At 32.1% G+C, this 24,885-nt stretch overlaps 1 protein-coding gene across 1 annotated transcript in view; it reads left to right on the forward strand.

Moving 5' to 3' along the window:
• The window catches only part of LOC134721835 (uncharacterized), a 44,063-nt gene that overhangs the window by 7,438 nt on the left and 11,740 nt on the right, over positions 1–24,885 (forward strand). Inside the window, exons 4-24 of the mRNA XM_063585085.1 lie at positions 1,034–1,487; positions 2,476–2,651; positions 3,108–3,239; positions 3,756–3,922; positions 4,721–4,914; positions 6,679–6,939; positions 7,318–7,418; positions 7,790–8,023; positions 9,503–9,626; positions 10,067–10,558; positions 11,103–11,256; positions 12,395–12,533; positions 12,722–12,853; positions 13,535–13,612; positions 14,253–14,325; positions 14,774–14,886; positions 15,686–15,842; positions 16,293–16,526; positions 17,542–17,751; positions 20,637–20,818; positions 24,490–24,691. Coding sequence (XP_063441155.1) covers positions 1,034–1,487; positions 2,476–2,651; positions 3,108–3,239; positions 3,756–3,922; positions 4,721–4,914; positions 6,679–6,939; positions 7,318–7,418; positions 7,790–8,023; positions 9,503–9,626; positions 10,067–10,558; positions 11,103–11,256; positions 12,395–12,533; positions 12,722–12,853; positions 13,535–13,612; positions 14,253–14,325; positions 14,774–14,886; positions 15,686–15,842; positions 16,293–16,526; positions 17,542–17,751; positions 20,637–20,818; positions 24,490–24,691 — 4,009 coding nt within the window. The remainder of the gene's footprint in view (positions 1–1,033; positions 1,488–2,475; positions 2,652–3,107; positions 3,240–3,755; positions 3,923–4,720; positions 4,915–6,678; positions 6,940–7,317; positions 7,419–7,789; positions 8,024–9,502; positions 9,627–10,066; positions 10,559–11,102; positions 11,257–12,394; positions 12,534–12,721; positions 12,854–13,534; positions 13,613–14,252; positions 14,326–14,773; positions 14,887–15,685; positions 15,843–16,292; positions 16,527–17,541; positions 17,752–20,636; positions 20,819–24,489; positions 24,692–24,885) is intronic.

Here is a 24,885-nt window from a genome sequence, read left to right on the forward strand (position 1 = left end):
AGATGGTGTACAGGTCACAAGTATCACATTGTGCCTATTTTAAAGATTTTAATTCCAAGTTAAAAGTTTTTATCTTTACTGGATTTAAAGAATGTTACATTGCCAATGATTTGGAATAAATTGTATATAACTGGAATTTCAAAACCAAATATAAATACATTTTTTTGGCTTAAACATCAAGATACAACAATTATGGTATCCTGTATCAATGAAGAAAAAATGGAAATTTCTGAATAAATTGTACTAATTGTTTTCAAAACATGCACATATTTAGGAGTTTTATAATACTGTTACATTAAAGATGGATTTTAAGAAAAAGTATACTGTTCAGATTATTTTAAGCAGATTTTGCAATAAAATAAACTTAAAAAATGCTTTCGGTTTCTTATGGTTTCCTGTCGCGTTTAAAAAAAACTTTAATATAACATTGAAAATAGATTTTAAATACTAACATGAAGCAAGTAACACTAGTAATGGTGTTCATTTATGTCTTATGCAATATATTGTGCAAAATAAAGAAAATAAAGATTGGTTTCCTGTTTGGTTTCCTGTCACGTAAACGGTGAATCAAAATGTATTAATTTTTTCTTGAACTCAATTGTTCCATTAATACTATTCTAACACCAACACAACCCACAGAATAAAAGTTAAAGTTTTAGAACTTATAAAAAAGGAAACCAAAGGAAACCAAAGGCCGAATACCAAATTATGGTCCATATATACATTTACATTTCTCTAGTCATGCAAGTAAAGAATTAAAAACCATGAAAATTTTCTTTAGGCATTTTGTTAACAGCATGATACATATGTAAATCTAAAAGTTGATATAAATTTGCTGCAGTTTTTAAATTTACAATTTTCCTTAATCTAAGTAATTTAATCAAAAAAAATTAATTGAACACTGATGGTTTAAATTAAATAAGATTAAACTGACTTCACAATTTTGAAATCCCTTCTGGGTAAATCACATTTTTTTTAGTCTGTCTATTTTCCTAACTGATCATTATCACTTTATATTCTTGGATCAATTCAGGTCCTAAAGATGGCCCAAAGACATGCTTCGGCAAACAGAAGAAATGTAATAGAGACGTTCAAAGGTCACCTTCATGATGACATTGAGAAAGCATTCCAGAAGTTCAGAATGACCGTCATTCATACATCATCTGATGGATCATGGGAAGTAAGGAACCGTTACATGACACTTCAACCTGAAGTGGCAATACAAGAAATATTTGAGAAATTCAAATTTATTATGAAGATGGAGGAGCCTTCAGGTAGATCACAGATTAAAATGCATCAGAAGATTGAATCCTCCATCCTGAACTTTCTTCAGATTCTAAGATCAGATGATAATGCCAGTGCATTGTTTCATCTAGCAATATGTGTCAGCCATTCTGTACTCCAGGAGGCAGCTATGAAACGTTTGTTACCCAAAGAAGAAGAGAAAACAGAGACGGAGGGAGAAGAAAGAGTTAAGCCACCCAAAGGTAGGTTTTTTACATTTTTAAATTTTTTTAATAATTTACAATCTAACTTATAATTGAAAAAAACTGTTTCTTGATTTGATCCTTAAAGATACTAAGGCGGTTGAAACATCTTTTTTTCTTATCTATATAAAGTTGTCCATACCTCTTTTTGTATTTCTGTCCGTTTGTCCGTCCCATTTCAGGTTAAAGTTTTTGGTCATGGTAGTTTTTGATGAAGCTGAAGTCCAATCAACTTGAAACTTAATACACTTGTTGCTTATGATATGATCTTTCTAATTTTAAAGCCAAATTAGACTTTTGACCCCAATTTCACAGTCCACTGAACATAGAAAATGAAAGTGGCCATTTCAGATTAAAGTTTTTGGTCAAGGTAGTTTTTGATGAAGCTGAAGTCCAATCAACTTGAAACTGAATACACTTGTTGCTTATGATATGATCTTTCTAATTTTAATGCCAAATTAGACTTTTGACCCCAATTTCACAGTCCACTGAACATAGAAAATGAAAGTGGCCATTTCAGATTAAAGTTTTTGGTCAAGGTAGTTTTTGATGAAGCTGAAGTCCAATCAACTTGAAACTGAATACACTTGTTGCTTATGATATGATCTTTCTAATTTTAATGCCAAATTAGACTTTTGACCCCATTTTCACGGTCCACTGAACATAGAAAATGAAAGTGGGAATTTCAGGTTAAAGTTTTTGGTCAAGGTAGTTTTTGATAAAGGTGAAGTCCAATCAACATGAAACTTAGTACACATGATCCCAATAGTATAATCTTTCTTATTTTAATGCCAAATGAGATTATTACCTAATTTCACGGCTCATGGAACATGGAAAAGGATAGTGCAAGTGGGGCATCCGTGTACTTTGGACACATTCTTGTTAAAACTACAAATGAGTGAGCAAACAAAAATGGACGTCAGCTTGAGCTAACAATAATTAAAGATGGTTTATATATAGCATACTTATTTCAATACAATTTTTGTAGGGGATGTTATAAATCTGCTGAAGAGTTACCTGAGGCGTTGTTTACAACGTGGTGCATTGAATTTGTCCTTGCTTGATCAGATAGAAGAAAAAATTGCTGAGGAGTGTAACTTTCCCTCCTTTGTTGAAATTGGTTATGGGAGATTTCTGTACTTTACCTTACAGGAAACAAAAGAGGTAAGTTATGATGTAGATCTAGAGTATGGGCTATTTATCCACTTGACTTTACAGGAGATATATATAAGAAGTAAGTTTCTGGTGAAGTAAGATAGTAATTTACACTTAACCTAACAGGACACAAACGAAGTACTAAGTTATTGTTTATATGAAGGGTTTGGTGATTTTTAAACTTTATATTAAACAGAAGAGTTTAGTTTGAGGTAGGGTAAAAGTTTTAGAAGTTGTAAACCTTAAACATTGAGTATTTCTACTAGTGTAATCAGTATTTTACGCTTTTTCTAAGTCATTGTAATCTGTTAGTTATTTGGTATACGGGTATTCAATACCTTTAAAAAGCTGGTTGAATTCAATTTCCAAGGTAGTTTAGACACAAATTAAAAGATTTAGAAAAAATGTAAAATGCTTGTTTTGAAATCAAGATAAATTTGTGTTATCATGGTTATTGTTTTTTAGTTGCTTGAGGAATATGGAGGAACTTCACTTGGTTCTGGTTCAGGGAGCAGTGATTTTGAGAGTGGCTTTAAACCTTGTAATGGAGATATTCTGAGCTTTATCCATCAGTGTACACAGTGTGGTAAAGTCTCTGTAAGTAATGGTCAATCTATGTTTTACATACAAACATATCCAGCTTCATCCTGCACAATATGCAATATAACTTATGCACATTCTATCATATTTATTTTACTTAGAGACAATGTCAACCAAATTCAAACTTGTTCTTACTAATCGGTACAGTAGAATTGAATAGATGCTATGTTCAGTTTCTTCATGGTGTACATTCTTTTATTAATAAAAGTCTCTATAGATCCAATTTTTTCAAAGTTACTAGCGCACTCTTGATTAGTAGCCTACTTTACTTGTACTATTGTAATATTACCCATAGTAACACATCTGTTGTTTCTAAAATTTTGTTTGATAGCCTTTATAACGTCTATCAGGAAATATAAATCTTCAAACAAAATTTATTTGATGTAATTTATTGATGGACAATATTTCATGGTCAGATTATAATATTGTATATTGTATACTTCATAAGAGGACAGAATTTCTTATAATATGATTTTGGCATACTTAAAATGCTAAATTATCTACTGTATGTAGGAAGAAGACATAGATGCAGCCTTGTGCAACCAGTTCAATGTAAAAGAGACCAGACATTTAGGTTATGGGAAGATAACCAATCTGATGACAGCATCAAAGAAACCAGGTCAACATCAATATCAAGAACACTCATTGGTGTTTGAAGTTGCTATGGGAACTGACGTCAGGTATTGCTTTTAATATAGTTAAAATATACTGCTTTTTGAGAAAAGATTGCATGAAATGCAATCAAAACCCTATGTTACTTTCTTGATATCTAAATCTTTTGCAAGACTTATCACTACCTATTTGATACCAAAAATATAGTGCATTGATCATAACATTCTATACATCCTATCCATGAACATTTCCTGAAGTTTATCAACGAATATATGCTTAGATATTCAAGTCACAAAACAATGATAAGCCTGTAAAGAAAATTACATAACTTTTGCAAGGTGCAGGAATCTAATATCTGTTCTTAAAATATAAATGATGTCATTGTTAAAGTCATATTTAAAAATGGGAGTTAACTCCAATTGTCCTTAATTGTAGTTGAATCAGCTACGACCGATGCTTTATTGACAATGCAATATTAGATTTTACTTCCACTGATAAAAATATGCAATCTTTAACCTTCTTTGCTTACAAGCTCTATGATTTATGGACATGTGTTGTCAGTCTTTCTCAGCAGTCCTTTTATCATTCCGAAATAAAACAGTTGCATTGTTGCCATGGTTGCAGGCCTAGGGAAACAAGAAAATTTAACGTTATAATTGAATTTTGACCAATGAAGAACTGAGATCAAATAAACCACACATTGATTTATAAAAACAATCAGCAGGACAGGAAAAGGAATAAAATGGTCAAAGAATTAGAAAAATTGCTTAATCCTTAAAATATGCTCTTTCATACATATACTGAGAGCAAATAAAAGTTTACATATTTTTTAGGTTCACATAATGATTCTTTTATGATATTTTTAGAATAAAGACAGAAACAAAGATAGGAATGTTAGGCCATCAAACTAAAGAAGCTGCCCTTGTCTGTCTACATAATTGCCCACTATTAGAGGATATGGAGATATGGAGCCACTGGTCTCTTGTGTTTGAACCAGAACTGGGCAAACTGAAAGATTTTATACAGAAATATGGAGGAACAACTACTATTACCATTGATGGTCAGTCATATACATGTATAGAAAAACTTTGAAATTATGTCAGACAAATAAAGCAGAATTAAGGATCAATCAGATTTACTCAATCCTAAATCCCCAAAAAATAAAAAATAAATGCTTTCAATATACAGTCGATTCCACTTAATTGCATACCGCTTAATAGCATAATTCGGTTAATTGCATACTTTTCTCCTGCACAAAACCATTTCCCATTCACCTAATGTTAAATTGTCCGGTTATATGCATAGCCTTCCAAGTGGCATTTCGGTTTATTGCATAGAAAATAATCGCTAGCTAGATATGCTCAGTTAAAACTGACGAGATTTTTGACCGGAAACGGCAATTTGGAAAGTATATTTTTTTTGAATGCATCATAATTTTCATTATTATTTCACATTTACTTGTGTGTTATTCAAATAAAGTTTTAAAACAGTATCTTTCGTGTTTATATGATTATAGAGAAAGCCTCGATGTGTACACAGGTAAAGTTTCCCATATTCTATTTTAAGCCTCGAGGTCATAAAAATGTCAATCAGCTGATTGTTGTAAAAACACAATCATTCTATGATCTTCTATCTCAAAAGGTGTTAATTGTTGATTGAATTTCAAACATTGTTCATAGATTACATTTTGGGTGAATGTTTAAAACATTAACACCTGCTAATTATCGATCATTATTCAATGTGTAATCTCGTAATTCAGCTTGGGTGATCTACATTTATGTTAAATATTACAGGGCATTTATATATGGTTGAAGAATTTTATACATCAATCTTTCCTATTTAATAATTTTTTAAAAGAAAATTAACTTCTGATTATTATATTTTCTCACTTTCAATACTCGTGTCCAGCAAATAACCCGTGCAGGGCCCCATCACCTTTGCATATACGAAACTAATGATGTTAAAGTAACAGTCACATCACTGTGTAATCGGTAAATACTGAATATCAAAGGCAGTTCATTGCACAATTATTGATTACAATGATTATAAACTGTGTAGTATTGTTAAACAGTTTATTTTAAACAAAGTGTAACAATGTAATTTGTACATCCGGGTCATAGAAACAAATCTATTTTTAGAACAATTTTATTTTTGTATCTCAGGTAAAGGAAAAGTCGGTACATAAATAAACTAAAACAAAATGTGTTTATAAACTTTATTGAAAGAATACACAATGAAATAAAATGTATGACACTAGACAAATAACTTTTATTAGAATAAATAAGCATTCAATATGTTGTAAGTGGACTATGGACGTTCATCTTTCTTCTTTGCTGATCTGTACTATCGATGTTATTTGACTCCGTAATTTGGCATTTCGGATATAAGCATACTCCGCTTTATTGCATAATTTCGTCTGACAAATAGGCTATGCAAATAACCGGAATGTACTGTACCAGTTTTGAGGTTTACTTTAACACATAAACTTTCGAAGGTTTCACAAACTTTGGATATAATTTTTTTTACAGTATAAATTTTAGGATTAAGATAAATGTATATAATCGTAGAACAGCAAGTTGACTTCATAGTATCAACAACTAAAATCCACATGCATATATGAAAAAATATGCAAAATTGATCAAATAGAATTGATTTTTTAAATAATAACAAACATATTAGTAGTGATAATGATTTTGAGATGTTGAAAATATTCCATTTCAAATTGAAGATTTGTGTCATTAATAGATTGAACTAGAGGAAAACTGGTACATTTCATTGATTATGCATATAAAACAATGATAGACAACAGTTTATTATGTTTTAGGTGGTAAAAGGTCATTTACATACCATATCATTGCCATGGAAACATCACCAGGAGTTTTACTGAAGTTGACCAGCCAGACATCTACTGAGTTGTTTGAAGAGGCTTTATTGCAGAAGAACCCCAGAAATGTTTGTGGACAACTGATGTCCCTAATTGTGTCAAATAAAGGCATACAGAATATACCTGTGGCTCTGATAACTAACCAGATGAAATCTCAATTGTTTACAATGCATGCTGCTGATACTGATGACAGTCTACCTGGTAGGTTTTAATTTAAACAATGTATTTTATAGTACTGGTTTAAACTCTTTTAGATTATAGCATCCATCATGTGATGAAAAAAGTCTGAAATTTGTTACTTTTTTTTGTAAGATGAGGGTGCCATAAATTAAGCTAAAATGCTTAGTTCAGAGATTAAAAAAAATGTTTTATTCAAGTCTGAATTTATTTTAGATAGACAACACAGCTGCTATATTTAAGATAACATAGGAATCATATCTTTTTATTCATATTTTCTTATTCATGAAAAATTTAAAAACAAGCTTTACTTTAGTAACACCTTCATCAGGCAACCATATAGAAAAATTGCCTGTTTTGTCCAGTCTGTAGTGATTAATATTATCTTTTTCTTTATTTTAGGAGCCCCACCATCAGACAACCATACAGATGAAGCTGTACAGTTTGTTCTGCGATGTCTTGCTATTTTGCCTGTAAAAACCTGTGTGTCATTAGCCAATCAGGTATAAACAGGCATTAAATTGTTTTTAAGATATTTTTTATTTGGCTTATATTTCCAATTAATAAAAAAAGAAAGATAGATGTCGCCTAGACAAAAAAATTTTGTTGATCAAAAATTTACTGCTACTTTTTGTATCGCTTGACAGAGCCAAAAAATGCAGAGACATATGTATGCTGTTTCCGGTGTCAGTTTTGCCATATTTGTGTGTTGCATATTCATTATTGCATAAAATTCAAGGTGAAATAACTGGTCCTTGAATACATATAAAGTAACTTGTATTGACCAAAACCCTGCATATTAAATTAATTTAAATCTGAAATGATTTATACACTATAATTCATTATTTAACTAATAGTTTTTCGTCTATTTCAGATATTTTTAGAGCCATTAGGCCAGGTGGTTGGATCATCTAAATCCAAGTTTTTATTGTTATCTGCATGTCACACAGCAGACGACAGTAACAGACTACAGGAACTAGGATGTATGTTAGGGGTAGGAGAATGGACAAGTCAGATACAACAGAAATGTCAGATAAAGATAACAGATGTAGAAATTATACCAGAGGAGGAGGCTGAGATGATCGTTCTGGACAACAATGACGAAGAGGTTTGTAAATGGTTACATGAAAAAACAGGTCAGCTGATATTCTGTAATTTGTTAGAAGTTCATTTCTACACTCTACATAGTAGTGGCTGTTTTATTACTGCTATTGAAATATCAATGTACACTTGATGTCAAAACCCCATGCTTTCAGTGTTCTCCATAGGTTCTATGATATTTACATTTTCAAATTTAAATTCAATCTTCCTTAACTTCAATGGCGTATTTTTCCAATGTAAAACTTTAATAGAAATATTTAAATGGGAATCAGCTGTCCAATTTCAATTCACTGATGTTGACATTCTTTTTGTTTTAATGAATAAACACATGCACACTAGGTAGAAAATCAAATTCATGAAATCTAACACTTTAGGCAATCATACTATCATGTGACTGCCAAAGATGATTTGATTGCATGTATGCTAGCAATAGAAAACAAATACTCAACAAAAAATGAGGAAAAAGTCAATTAAAATATTACTCTCAATACTATCTTTTGATTGTAATATGCTTCTGTCCAAGTTTGGTAAAAATGAAGGATAGTTTAAAAAAGTTATTAAAATTAAAAAACTTTAACCACAGAGTGAATATTTGTGGACGCCACTGAAGGAATGTACGATCTCTGTTTCCAAGGCTCGTCAAAAGTTAGAGAAATTAAATCTATAATACTAAAATTACAAAGTCCAATTTTTCAGCCGTCATCACGTAAAAACGACGAATCAAAGAATTCAACTTTATATATCACTAATATAGTACAAAGGTGTAGATTGAAAATTACACCACTCCAGGCCCTTTTGTTTTCCGCGTAATTAATATTGCCAATAATTATGAAGTTCCGGGTCGAGTCCGATACCGATACCAATAGTATATTCACCTGTTACCTATTACCTAATCTGTACATTCCGCATCAGATAGGCGCACCACCAAACGGTGTATTCAGGGTTTATATGCTATATACACAGGTCATAATCACAGGGTTGACACTACTAAATTGTCAAATAGCTACCTATTGTAGTATTTTAATCAGTAAGACTTTCTAAGATAACAAGACTAAAAATGAGGAACAGTTTTCAATTTGTTAGTGGGCATACATGAAGTAAAACAGCGAATCAAAGAATTCATCTTTATTTATAACTAATATAGGACAATGTTGTTGATTAAAATATACTCCATTCCAGGACCTTTTGTTTTCCAAATAATTAATATTACCAATAATTGATAAGTTCCAGTTCGACGGGTTCAAACAGAAAGATTTGAAAGCAGAGAAAAACTGTATCTTATAATCGGCATGACTTTATCAGATGACAATACTAATACTAAAATAAGGCTTGCGCATAGTTATATACCTTTATTTAGTCACGGACCCACAATATCACGGGTGTGTTCTAGTAAATATTATATTTATGCTTTGTGAATTTAAGATTCTTAAGTAACTAATGACATTAACAGACAGCCAATTTATTTTGAGTGATTTTATCTTTTTAGGAAGAAGATGAAGAATTTGAAACAGCTTCAGTAAGCTCTGATCTCAGTGATATCCTGTTAGACATTGAAGAAGAAAATGACAGATCTACAGATAAAACATCATTGACAGGTGATGAGGTGTCAGGTAATATCATTATTTAAACCTTACAGGACCTTTTTCTCTCTTTTGTCAATACTTTTTGTCATAAGATAAAAAAAAAAAATCCAATTATACAATTACATTTTGTATCATTTAATCAAATTGATTGGACTAAATTCAAAACTGTTCTTACATGTTGAGAGACAAAAGATACCAGAGTGACATCCAATCTCATTAAGTTGAAAACTAACTGACAGTGCCAAGGGAAAAAACAAAAGAAAAAAGTATGAAAAGATAAACAAAACTGTAAGAAATGGTGAAAAAACAAACAACGTTACAGTACAAAAAACTAAACATTTAAAACTAAAGACTGAGCAACAAAAGTTATTAAGAATGAATTATCATATAAATTTCTTTGTTGAATTTGTACACTAGAAAGTATGTCATTAAAAAGTTGACATTATTTTGTTTTTTGTTATGATTAGAATATATAAGTGAGACCACAACACCAAAAACCAAGGAAAAGGAAGATTCAGCAGATGAAGTTAGTACTGATTTAAAGGATATGGAAATTAAGTCTGATGAAGAAATCCAATCAGAACTACTTATAGATCCCTGTGAAAAAGTGGTGAATACTATTCGTAGAGAAGAATTTGGAATCGGTATAGAATTAAATGAAGATGGACAAAAATTGAAAATAGTTCAAGATCAGAGACTTGGTAGAAGTTTGGACCGTCTGTCAAAAGATTTGTACAGTAAAGATACTCACTTTGTTCTGGAGTTGATACAGAATGCAGACGACAATGATTACCCAGAATTCTTAGCTAAGAAAGGTCGAATGGCTTCTGTGAAGTTTGTTATGCACACAGATGGAGTGACTGTTCTCAACAATGAAAGTGGATTTTTAGAGAAAAATATCCGTGCACTTTGTGATGTAGGAAGAAGTACAAAAGGAAAACACAAATTTGGATATATAGGTAAATTGTACCACAAATACACCAATAAGATTATCAGGCCCTATAATCGCTCTTCACTTAATTCTCCAGCCAAACTAATTCAATTATGCAGAATAAAAATGGTTAACATCACAAATAAGTCGATTGGGGTCAAAGTTCTTAAGGTCAGATGAAACACTTTATGTTACACAGCCAAGGTATATGATGATCTTAGTAAAACAGCAACAGGGAAGACCATTAAACAATCAATAAAATGACAGAAAAATTAGCGAATGTGTTTTTTTGCTATTAATTAAGTTGATTTATGTTTACTTTTGATTGGGTTGTATTGAACATGCCGTGAGATGTGATCATTTGCTCTGTGACGGCCTCATTGTGACATTAGGCTGAAGAGCAGAGAATAAAACTCCTGTTTCTTTCCTCTATTTGTTTGGGTTTTGTCAAGCAAGTGTTAAGATTTTGTGTTATTAATTAATACACTTTACTTTTATGAAATGCAATAATAAAGCTTTGGTACACATTAAAATAGAGCTAGACCATACCTTATATATTATATCTTTTGTAGGTCAAAAGGGCATAGGGTTCAAGTCAGTGTTCCGTGTGACAGATAAACCAGAGGTGCATTCTAATGGCTACCATATTTGCTTTGATGTTCAGAGTGGACCAATGGGATACATTCTACCACACTGGGTAGATGACAAATTGGATGCATATGAAAGGTATACACATATTGATTTTATATATATGCAAGTTTTCATCTACGAATTTGAAGCTATTCAATAAATGTAGCCTTATTGTTATTTTTAAATTTTGCATAAATTATTAAATTTAAAGCCATAAAGGTATTATTTGAGAATGAAACCTGTTCTTAGTTCACTTGGCCTTTTGATCATATCTTGGGAGTACAAAATTTATGCTTGAATCTATTATTGTTATCAATGGATGTCTGAGTCTGAGTACTCAAAATTTGGATGACTATGACCTTTGCTATTATGCTTTTTAACCGGATTTTTGTGACAAAAATGTTGGTTATTGATTTGGGGATGTACGGCAGTCAGGCAGTTGGTCGGGCGAGCGGGCGGCAATCAAATGTTGTCCGTGCATTAACTCATGAACTGTTCAACCAAAGCTTTTAGAATTTTAATATGTTGTTACTGACAACTAAATGAAGGTCAAATTGAATAATGGCGATTTTGACTTTTACCGCTCAGGAGTTATAGTTCTTGAAAGATTGAAAAATGGAGTTTCCAGTCGTGTCCATGCATTTTCTCATGAACCATTCGACCAAAGCTTTTCAAATTTTAATATGTTGTTACTGATGACAAAATAGAGGTCAAGTTCAATAATGACGATTTTGACTTTTACTGTTCAGGAGCTATGGTTCTTGAAAGATCGTAAAATGGCGTTTCCAGTCGTGTCTGTGCATTTACTTATGAACTTTTCTACCAAAGCTTCCCAAATTTTAATATGTTGTTACTAATGACAAAATGGAGGTCAAGTTCAATAATGACAATTTTGACTTTTACCGTTCAGGAGTTATGGTTCTTGAAAGATTGAAAAATGGTGTTTCCATTCACATTTGTGCATTTTCTCATGAACCATTCAACCAAAGCTTTTCAAATTTTAATATGTTGTTACTGATGACAAAATAGAGGTCAAATTTGATATTGACCATTTTCACTTTCACCAATCATCAGTAATGGTTCTTGTGATATTGCCAGGACACAAATAAATGTTAATAAACCCGGTTTGCTGTCATTGTGACAGCCTCTTGTTAGAAAAGTTTTATTGCAAATGCAACTTCATTAATGTTCTTGTTGACTGAGGGTTGATATGTTCCATTACTTTTTATTTCAGTTGGACAACAAAGATAGTGCTTCCCTTGAAAGAAGAGATGAAGGCTACAGTGAGAACATTAGCAGGAAAATTTAATGACATCCATCCATCTTTACTTCTGTTCTTACACAGATTGAGAGAGATAACCATTGATAACAAGGTCAGGTTTATTTTCTCTCAACAATTTCAAAATGTAACAAACTATCATTTACCACTGGATTCTTTTATTTAATACATGAAAAGTATGTTTCATCTAGCTCTCACTATAGGTTATTTTTAGATGATTTTTCAATGGTATTTACAGTGAATTTTAAAGCTGAATTGACTTGTCAGCATTTATATTTTCAGGTAGAGAATTCCTCCCAGGTTATGAGAAGGAAAGATTTAGGTAATGATGTGATAGAAATTGAACATAATACTGGTATAGATAGATGGCTGGTCGTCAAGAAAATGTTGGATGCTTCAAAAATATCTCTCCAGGTATGACATAACTTTAATTATCTCAAACCTCTACAAAAACATCACTCCAGGTATGAGAAAACTTTTATAAACTGTCTCTGTACAAAAATATCTCTTCAATTATGGCGTTACTTTTCTTAACTCATGTCTGTACTAAAATATGTCTTTAGGTTGAGTTTTGGGTCTTCATTTTAATATGTGTTTGGCTTTTTTACCTTTTTGATCTGAGTATCTCTGATGATTCTTATGTAGACGTAACACACATCTGGCATATATATCAAATTATAAGCCTGTTACCTTTGATAACTATTTGATAAATTTTATTAAATCACACCTGTAAAACAAATATCTCTCTTAGATAGGTATGGTTTAATTTTTATTAACTCGATTTACTTAAAAAGATATCTCTTCAGGCATGGATAAGCTTTTATTAACTCAAACATATTCTAAAATATATATCTATAGATAATGCTTGAATTTTATTATCTCACATCGTACTGAAATATCTGTTCAAATATATAAAATGCTATTAAATCTCCAAGATACATGAGAAATATTGATCTCAAGTACAGAAGCTTGTTATTGATTGTTTGTCTACGATCATACAGTTTTGTATATTCTCAAACTAGAATGACTACCCAGTATTTATTTTTTATTGAAATGAAAACGCTTGTAAGGTTTAAAATAAACTTTTTTTTGTAGGCCAAATCTGGGGTTGAAGTGGAATCTACAGAGATATCTTTGGCCTTCCCTCTGACAGATCAGTGTATTTTAAGCAAGGTAAGTTTAACTAAATTTTTCATGTTGATCAAGTTTTATATCTATAAGCCAAAAGAAAATGTATGTATGGTGAATGTTTATTAAAGCACAATAACGGTAAAAAGGGAGGGAAATTTCAATCTACTGTAAAAGGACTGTAATTGTCCTTTGTTTTTAGAATCATAATATTATTGAGAATGAAAACGGTGAATATGTTAAAAAGACAACAACCCGACCAAATAGCAGACAATAGCCCAAGGCCATAGATGGGTCTTCAACACAGCAATAAAATACTGCACCTGGAGGTCCTCAGCCGGCCCCTAAATAAACTTGTGTACTAGTTCAATGAAAATAAACTTCACACTAAACGCTATACATTAATTTCTATGTATGTGTCTCACTTGAACAGTTCTGTAAATTTTCTGACCAGTAGTACAAGTTAATTAGATGAAACAAAAGTAATTGTGTCAGAATTTTGAATGAATTGGAGAAATAAGTCACTTGACACTCAAATCACAGTAGAATAAATCAAGAATTATTTTAACATGCACTTAAAAATTTAAAGTACATTGTAGAGTTTCATTATTTTTATTCTTTTCAAATTATTTTTTTTACTTGAATTCTCAGTAACATGTTGAAAGATATTGATTTTTATTTGCAGGTTATGCCCCCTAAACAACCAGTATTTGCCTTTCTACCACTGAGGAGTTATGGTTTTAGATTTATCATTCAGGGTAAGTACTTAAGTACCTCATATATATCCTGGAGGAGAATGTGAGGCAAATACTACTAAGACAGCAACCAAACAAAAATAAATTGCTTACCTCCTCGGGATGACTTTAAGGTGTGGAGTCTTATAAAACTGTTTTCTCTATAAACAAAATGCATTCTCATTCATTATAAATACAGAAAATTTAATCTCAAATATGGGCTTATATAGGCAGAAACTTTTGAAATGTACATTGAAAATTAATACATGTTCAGGAATTGAAGGTATATTGTAAGCAAAATAGTGAACAACATGTGAACAAAATAGTTTTAAATATCTAGAATTAAAGCAAGTAAAGTGTACCTATCACTGCAAATCCAGCAAATCTGTCATACAAATATTAAAGCATTACACAAGGTAATCTTCACAAGAGTTGTATAGCAAACATTTGAGGCTTTTTTGTTTTTTTCCAGCTGACTTTGATGTTCCCTCCAGTAGAGAGGATGTGGATTGCGACAGTGCATGGAATCAGTGGATTAGAAATGAAATCCACAAACTATTCTTGGAAGCTCTGGACGTTTTCAAGGTAATTTTATACAAGTTATGTCTTTGAAACAACAGCTGATTTCTTAAAATGCTGTCAGCATTAGATTGGACACATATATTAAAACTTTCAGGATTCTGTCCAATTTTCCCTGTAAAAAATGTTTTTTAAATTATCAAGCTTGAAAATATTGTCCTGGTGAATAAATGCAGCACATAATCTAAAGTTAATCCAAACTGCACCTAACTAAGGGATAATAAGCTTCAAATATGATTTAATGTATTTCAGTTGCTTATACATTTTAACAGAGTTAATGCCCTTGAACATATAAAATTTAAAGAAAATTGAACTTGGACAAACTTTTTTTATGTAATTCCTGTATATCTTGACAATATTTATTTTTAAATAGGTAAAGATGATTAATAAACTAAAAACAATCTGGGAACTATTTAGTGTCGGTACTATGTCCCATAGAATTATACTTGATTTGAATATACTTTTCTCATGTGGCTCTATAGTGTTATTCACACATATTTTATTCACAATTATTGTTTAATCTACATAGATGTATTGCATGCATAGAAAATTGTAAATGCCATATGAATTTGAGTGCCAAAAAGATATGAATAAAATCAAATGTACTAGGTATTGCTAATGTTTATAGTAAATTGACTAATGTTTATAGTAAATTGATACTGAATATATGACTTGTAATGTATTTTAGGAGCAAATGATTCGTCAGGTGCTAACTATATATAGTAAATTAAAATGCTTCTTTTACAACTTTTGATAAAGTTTGATGCTTGAGAGGGAGATGTAAAATTTACCATACTCTTTTCAGAATCATAAAGAATTTACTGGGATGAAGGCCTTGATCAATTTTCTACAGTTTGTTCCAGTAGAGGGTGAAATCCTAGATTTCTTCAGACCTGTTTCCACACAGATTCTTAAACAACTTAGAGCAAAGCCTTGTCTACCAACTCAGCCTTACAATGGGGGTATGATTTTTCCTCATGTAGTCTAGAATTTTGTACATTGTTTGAAATTTGTTAATTTTCAAAATACATTTATGTCCTTACATATTTTTTTTAAATATAAAAAAGAAGATGTGGTATGATTGCCAATGAGACAACTATCAACAAAAGACCAAAATGACACAAACCTTAACAACTATAGGTCACGGTACGGCCTTCAACAATGAGCAAAGCCCATACAGCATAGTCAGCTATAAAAGGCCCCGATAAGACAATGTAAAACAATTCAAACGAGAAAACTAAAGCATTCCTTATAAAGATATGTCTTCTTACTCTTTTCATTAGGAGTGGTATATGGTATATACTGCATCCAATTTCTTGTTTTCAGATCCTTATTCGAATTTTTGGAGTTTTTTTTAAGCGTCTATAAAACAGTTTATGTATAACAGAAATAAAAACAATATACCATTTCAGGTGATGTATTATGGAAGTTACCAACACAGGTTGTCACAGTCAAGGACTCATTGGTTCATGAAGTCGTCACACCTGAGTTCCTGCAGAAACACTTGGACCTTTTCTACCTCCACAGAGAAGTTGCAGACATGTTGAACCCAACACTGATACAGTGTCTAGGGATAGAATCTCTAACAGTTAACCACCTCATTCAGATAGGAAAAGCTATAACATTGTCACCTATCAATGAAGATGGTAATTATCTTCAAAAGTAATTTAGATAAAACATTTCGTAAAAAATAATTGATAACTTTAAAAACAAAATAAATCCTTTATATGTGCTTGTCCGATCATCCATATTCCTGATGCATTTATTTATGCTAGTATAAATCTAGTGCTGATATGTAAATTAGATAAATTCACGAATTAGTCCAATTCTGAATGTGTTCATTTCTGAAGAAAAAATACAATTATCTCCTACCTGTAAGGTACCATCCCTGGATGTTAGCAACTTTCTTCAAAGAGGTTCATTTTTTAGGGGGAACTATTTTACCCAATATTGTAAAAGTTTGGTTGTTTTGCTGTAACAGCTAGATTATTATTTCCCCCTTAGTTTGAACTATTTGTGTAGGAGTTATCTCCTCTGTAAAATCTTCTTAGCTTAGTTCATAATTGTTGTAACATCCAGATTATTATCTCCCCCTTAGTTTCAACCATTTGTGTAAGAGTTATCTTCTCTGTAAAATATTTTTCTCTCAATTGATTCATAACATCCAGATTATTATCTCCCCCTTAGTTTCAACCATTTTATGAAAGATTTATTTCCTCTGTAAAATCTTCTTTTCTTTGATTCATTATTCATGTAATTATAGGTCAATAAATGACTTGATGGCTTGAATATATTTCTAAGAATGAAATAAAAAAAAATATGGATTTAAAGAAACGGTAATGAATTTTGGATTTGCAAAGAAACAAAATGTACTTATAAATATGTTTGTAAAGTATGTTTTCTTTAATTTGTGCATAACCAATAAACTGCAGAAGTTTGAAGTGAATTAAACAATCTGAAATGTGTTCACCATTTTATATACATCATTGAACTGAATAATTTCTTTATTTGGAGCTTATAGAATATATTGATTATTAGGGACCATAACTTGTGGACCATGTGGATCAGTTTAATTATCACTTAAATGAAAGATAGCTCCAAATATGATTTTAGACTTATTAGACTAGAGTAACATAGTATTTTGTTTTTTTCTCTATGCAGATTTCTATACCAGGATATATGTAATAGCTAAATGGTTAGCCTGTGTGTATCGTAGCTTGGACGAATTTCACGACAACCAGGAGATTTATAGTGAACTAAAGAAGATGAAAATCATACCTCTAGCTTCCCAAGTCTTTGTAGCATTAGAGGATAATACTATCTTCTTTCCTTTGTCGCTAGAAGAGATGGCAAGATCACAGAAGTACAGAGGTATGCGAGTTATCAGTCAGTAATAAATTATAATGTATCACATGGCACATTCTATATTTATTCATTTTTTTTACATCCTCTACCTGTATGACAATTGCTTGAAATTTAATGACACTCATTGTACAATAAAAAAAACAACATTAGTGCTTCAGTATACCTAAACCAATGGCATGCAGTGACTCAGGACGTCCAGACCAATGCTATTGATCTTGTGGTATCTTATTAGCTCACCTGGCCCGAAGGGCCAAGTGAGCTTTTCTCATCACTTGGCGTCCGGCGTCCGGCGGCGTCCGGCGTCGTCCGTCGTCGTCCGTCGTCGTCCGTCGTCATCCGTAGTCCGTCGTCGTCGTCGTCCGTCGTCGTTAACTTTTACAAAAATCTTCTCCTCTGAAACTACTGGGCCAAATCAAACCAAACTTGGCCACAATCATCATTGGGGTATCTAGTTTAAAAAATGTGTGGCGTGACCCGGTCAACCAACCAAGATGGCCGCCACGGCTAAAAATAGAACATAGGGGTAAAATGCAGTTTTTGGCTTATAACTCAAAAACCAAAGCATTTAGAGCAAATCTGACATAGGTAAAAATGTTTATCAGGTCAAGATCTATCTGCCCTGAAATTTTCAGATGAATCGGTCAATCGGTTGATGGGTTGCTGCCCCTGAATTGGTAATTTTGAAGAAATTTTGCTGTGTTTGGTTATTATCTTGAATATTATTATAGTTAGAGATAAACTGTAAACAGTAATAATGTTCAGCAAAGTAAGATCTACAAATAAGTCAACATGACCAAAATGGTCAGTTGACCCGTTTAGGAGTTATTGCCCTTTATAGTCAATTTTTAACCATTTTTCGTTAATTAAAGTAATCTTTTACAAAAATCTTCTCCTCTGAAACTACTTGGCCAAATTAATCCAAACTTGGCCACAATCATCTTTGGGGTATCTAGTTAAAAAAATGTGTGGCGTGACCTGGTCAACCAACCAAAATGGCCGCCACGGCTAAAAATAGAACAAAGGGGTAAAATGCAGTTTTTGGCTTATAACTCAAAAACCAAAGCATTTTGAGGAAATCTGACATGGGATAAAAATGTTTATCAGGTCAAGATCTATCTGCTCTAAAATTTTCAGATGAATCGGTCAATCGGTTGTTGGGTTGCTGCCCCTGAATTGGTAATTTTGAGGAAATTTTGCTGTTTTTGGTTATTATCTTGAATATTATTATAGATAGAGATAAACTGTAAACAGCAATAATGTTCAGCAAAGTAAGATCTACAAATAAGTCAACATGACCAAAATGGTCAATTGACCTGTTTCGGAGTAATTGCCCTTTATAGTCAATTTTTAACCATTTTTCGTAAATTAAAGTAATCTTTTACAAAAATCTTCTCCTCTGAAACTACTTGGCCAAATTAATCCAAACTTGGCCACAATCGTCTTTGGGGTATCTAGTTTAAAAAATGTGTGGCGTGACCTGGTCAACCAACCAAGATGGCCGACACCGCTAAAAATAGAACATAGGGGTAAAATGCAGTTTTTGGCTTATAACTCAAAAACCAAAGCATTTTGAGGAAATCTGACATGGGATAAAAATGTTTATCAGGTCAAGAACTATCTGCCCTGAAATTTTCAGATGAATCGGTCAATCGGTTGTTGGGTTGCTGCCCCTGAATTGGTAATTTTGAGGAAATTTTGCTGTTTTTGGTTATTATCTTGAATATTATTATAGATAGAGATAAATTGTAAACAGCAATAATGTTCAGCAAAGTAAGATCTACAAATAAGTCACCATGACCAAAATGGTCAGTTGACCCCTTTAGGAGTAATTGCCCTTTATAGTCAATCTTTAACCATTTTTCATAAATCTAAGTAATCTTTTACAAAATCTCCACTGAAACTACTAGGCCACAATCATCTTTGGGGTATCTAGTTTGAAAAATGTGTCTGATGACCTGGCCATTCAACCAAGATGGCCGCCACGGCTAAAAATAGAACATAGGGGTAAAATGCAGTTTTTTGCTTATAACTATGAAACCAAAGCATCTAGAGCAAATCTGACAAGAAGTTAAATTGTTAATCAAGTCAATATCTATCTGCCCTGAATTTTTCAGATGAATTGGACAACTGGTTGTTGGGTTGCTGCCCTCCAATTGGTAATTTTTAAAGAAATTTTGCCGTTTTTGGTTATCTTGAATACTATTATAGATAGCGATAAACTGTAAACAGCAATAATGTTCAGCAAAGTAAGATCTACAAATAAGTCAACATGACCTAAATGGTCAATTGACCCCTTAAGGAGTCATTGCCCTTTATAGTCAATTTTTAACAATTTTCATTAATTTGGTAAATTTATATATATGTAAATTTTTACCAAATATAGTTCTCTGTTACTAATGGGCAAAGTTCATGATAGATATAATTGTAAGAAGCAAAATCGTTCAGTAAAGTAAGAACTTCAAACACATCACCATCACCAAAATACAATTTTGTCATGAATCCATTTGTGTCCTTTGTTTAATATGCACATAGACCAAGGTGAGCGACACAGGCTCTTTAGAACCTCTAGTATTGTTCTAGGGTCTGCATAAACTATTTATCACATTATATTGTAGGAAAAGACTATTAATTTTAACTACTCTTTGGAAGATTTATGAAAAATATATCTTGATTTTTAGGGAAATATCAATATGCAATATATAACAGATAAAAGATTTTGCATCTGGCTTGTACAATGGATTATTTGAACCGTGAAAATTTCACTGAAGGGTTACATACCTGCTTCTTCCACAAAAATTAAACACATTATTGATTAAAAAATTGATTCAGGCAGCTTCTTATCTTTAGTTCTAATTATGATGGTTTCTAATAGAATAATAAACTTTTTGTAGATCCAATATCCTATCTACAAGAAGACATGAAAACCATCCATCCATTGTTTCTGGCAGCACCTGACAACGAAGTCAACTCTCAGGTTCAGAAAATGTTGGTAAAACTGGATGTGTGTCAATTAACACCACATGATGTCATCAATCACCATATACTTCCTGTGTTAAAGTCAGATATGTGGAAGGTAAGTCATGTGACATTAGTATGTCTGTCAGTTAACACCACATGATGTCATCAATCACCATATACTTCCTGTGTTAAAGTCAGATATGTGGAAGGTAAGTCATGTGACATTAGTATGTCTGTCAGTTAACACCACATGATGTCATCAATCACCATATACTTCCTGTGTTAAAGTCAGATATGTGGAAGGTAAGTCATGTGACATTAGTATGTCTGTCAGTTAACACCACATGATGTCATCAATCACCATATACTTCCTGTGTTAAAGTCAGATATTTGGAAGGTAAGTCATGTGACATTAGTATGTCTGTCAGTTAACACCACATGATGTCATCAATCACCATATACTTCCTGTGTTAAAGTCAGATATGTGGAAGGTAAGTCATGTGACATTAGTATGTCTGTCAGTTAACACCAAATGATGTCATCAATCACCATATACTTCCTGTGTTAAAGTCAGATATGTGGAAGGTAAGTCATGTGACATTAGTATGTCTGTCAGTTAACACCAAATGATGTCATCAATCACCATATACTTCCTGTGTTAAAGTCAGATATGTGGAAGGTAAGTCATGTGACATTAGTATGTCTGTCAGTTAACACCACATGATGTCATCAATCACCATATACTTCCTGTGTTAAAGTCAGATATGTGGAAGGTAAGTCATGTGACATTAGTATGTCTGTCAGTTAACACCACATGATGTCATCAATCACCATATACTTCCTGTGTTAAAGTCCGATATGTGGAAGGTAAGTCATGTGACATTAGTATGTCTGTCAGTTAACACCACATGATGTCATCAATCACCATATACTTCCTGTGTTAAAGTCAGATATTTGGAAGGTAAGTCATGTGACATTAGTATGTCTGTCAGTTAACACCAAATGATGTCATCAATCACCATATACTTCCTGTGTTAAAGTCAGATATGTGGAAGGTAAGTCATGTGACATTAGTATGTCTGTCAGTTAACACCAAATGATGTCATCAATCACCATATACTTCCTGTGTTAAAGTCAGATATGTGGAAGGTAAGTCATGTGACATTAAAATTGAGAATGGAAATGGGGAATGTGTCAAAGAGACAACAACCCGACCAAAATAAAAAAACACAACAGCAGAAGGTCACCAACAGGTCTTCAATGTAGCGAGAAATTCCCGCACCTGGAGGCGTCCTTCAGCTGGCCCCTAAACAAATATATACTAGTTCAGTGATAATGAACGCCATACTAATTTCCAAATTGTACACAAGAAACTAAAATTTAAATAATACAAGACTAACAAAGGCCAGAGGCTCCTGACTTGGGACAGGCGCAAAAATGCGGCGGGGTTAAACATGTTTGTGAGATCTCAACCCTCCCCCTATACCTCTAACCAGTGTAGAAAAGTAAAAGCATAACAATACGCACATTAAAAGTCAGTTCAAGAGAAGTCCGAGTCTGATGTCAGAAGATGTAACCAAAGAAAATAAACAAAATGACAATAATACATAAATAACAACAGACTACTAGCAGTTAACTGACATGCCAGCTCCAGACTTCAATTAAACTGACTGAAAGATTATGATTTCATCATATGAACATCAGGCACAATCCTTCCCGTAAGGGGTTTAGTATCATACCATCATAACATATATGAGAAGAACATAACCCGTGTCATGCCAACAACTGTTTTTAGAATAAATGTGTTTAGTTCCGACGCAAAGACCTCATCAGTGACTCAATATTAACGCCAAAATATGCAATCTTTAATGACTTGACAACAGTATCGTAATTATATCCCTTCTTAATAAGTCTATTCAAAGGTTTTGTAAGTTTATGAGGTGAATACTGACACCTTTGTGCTTTATAAAGAATATTTCCATAAAAAATTGGATGTGAAATACCTGAACGTATAAAAAGTCTGCATGTTGAGCTATATTTACGAATGATGTCTTTATACCGATGATAAAATTTAGTAAATGTTTTGACTAGTTTGTGATATCGAAAACCCTGGTGTAATAATTTTTCAGTAATACATAAATTTCTCTCGTTAAAATCTAAGACATTGTTACATACACGAGCGAATCGTACAAGTTGAGATATATAAACACCGTAAGATGGTGACAAGGGAACGTCACCATCTAAAAACGGATAATTAACGATAGGAAATGAAAAATCATCCCTTTTATCATAAATTTTAGTATTCAGCTTTCCGTTAGTATGTCTGTCAGTTAACACCACATGATGTCATCAATCACCATATACTTCCTGTGATAAAGTCAGATATGTGGAAGGTAAGAACTTAGTAGAAAAAATGTGATGATGGAAGTTTTTAAAGTCATAAGAAACCTCAAATTAAAAAAAATTATGCATATGTTTTTTATAACTAAATGGATAGTTTTCATTATACAACTTATGTACATATACTTTTTTCTGAGGAAAATTCTTTAATTTGTCCAACTTTAGAAGAAGTTTACTTATTTTTAATTGCTTGCTTCCAGGAAGCAATTTGTCGATATATTTTCCATATGCATAGTGACCCGAGCGTAACCCTCCTGTAAAAATCCGGTGACCACAATATGCATGGATCTGTCATTGAAATAAACAAATATCTGATTATACATGTTAAACAAGTGCTCAATACCCATGCTTTTTGTGATTTGTTTACTATAAGATGACAATCGGTAAATCTCGGCTTCAAAACACGGCATTTAATGAGCAGCCATATTTGTTAAATCATAACAAACAGAGAAGAAAAAAATTGACGATTATATGATATATTTGCGAAAATAATGATAAAATCGTGCACAGAGGACTAAGTTTATGATGTTTACATGCATTGGTTCAAGAATTTGACAAACATAATTTTTCACCACTCACTCGTTTCATATGACTTTAACGACCTTTACTGGCTATTTAGCCCTTACACTGTCACTCTTGCTTAAAGTCCTTTTGTATGACCCTTGAAAACAAAGTTCTAGTGTATATAGAAATGACCCTGTCTAACCATCCCTCTATTTGTCTTTCCATACCCCTTGTAAGCACAACTCCTTTGAAAGGACTTGATAGGCTTTGTAAGATTTTAAAAGTTGTAGAACACTACTTCAATATGTTCTTTGATAAATCTTAGTTCTGATCCTGCTATTTTAAGGGTAGATAATCAAACTTAATTGCAAAAATGTAATTCCATATTGCAATATGTGCTAATAGTAACATATGAACATCTCCTAAACTGCTAGATTGATATTGATGAAACTCTTCTACTGACTGAGCATGTGCATCAAGCAATAAAATCTTAGTCAAACATGTTAAAAGGGAGATAATAAAAAAAATTTTTAATACTAGCACTGTTGTAAAAGATATAGAGGATAAACCAATGATATTTTTTTTAAATCAATAGTAATTTATAAGAATAATTTAATTTTTGATGTAATGCATCTTCTGATTGGCTGACATTGTTTTGTTTATCATCCCATAGACATAATTTTGTCATGTGACCGTGACATCATCAACTTATCTTACTATTTACTCCAGTTTGAAATGGATTTAAGAATTAAATTATAAGAAATGACTGAAGTTTTTCTGTCTATGAAAAAATAACATAAAAAATGTGGTGCACACTGAATAACCCGTGTAGTTCATTTTGTTTCCTTAGAAATTAATAATACTCTTTTTAATATGTTTCAGCATAAAAACAGAGAAACATTGGTTAGCTATCTGGTTTATATCAGAGAACAGACAGAAAAGAACAGTTCATTGGTCAACATGGATGAGTTAGCTACTGTTGCCATAGTGATGACCAATCAGGGTGAAAAGTATCCCAAAAAAGACAATGTTTATTTTACACCCTTATATGGAAACAAATATAATTTGATGCAAATTTTCCCAGGTAATATATATTTATACACTTTTTGAAGAAATATTGTGATCAATTGCTTACTTAACAAATTGAAAAAGTTAAATTTTACTAATTGTCTAAAGCACATTTCCTTACTTACAGCTTTGGTAATATATGTACAAATATTTTCATGGTTCTCTTCTATCATTGAAAAATCCAAGGTGACTTTGGCTGCAGATTATCAG

This window comes from Mytilus trossulus, chromosome 6 (genome assembly GCF_036588685.1).
Source record: "Mytilus trossulus isolate FHL-02 chromosome 6, PNRI_Mtr1.1.1.hap1, whole genome shotgun sequence".
Classification (NCBI taxonomy): domain Eukaryota; kingdom Metazoa; phylum Mollusca; class Bivalvia; order Mytilida; family Mytilidae; genus Mytilus; species Mytilus trossulus.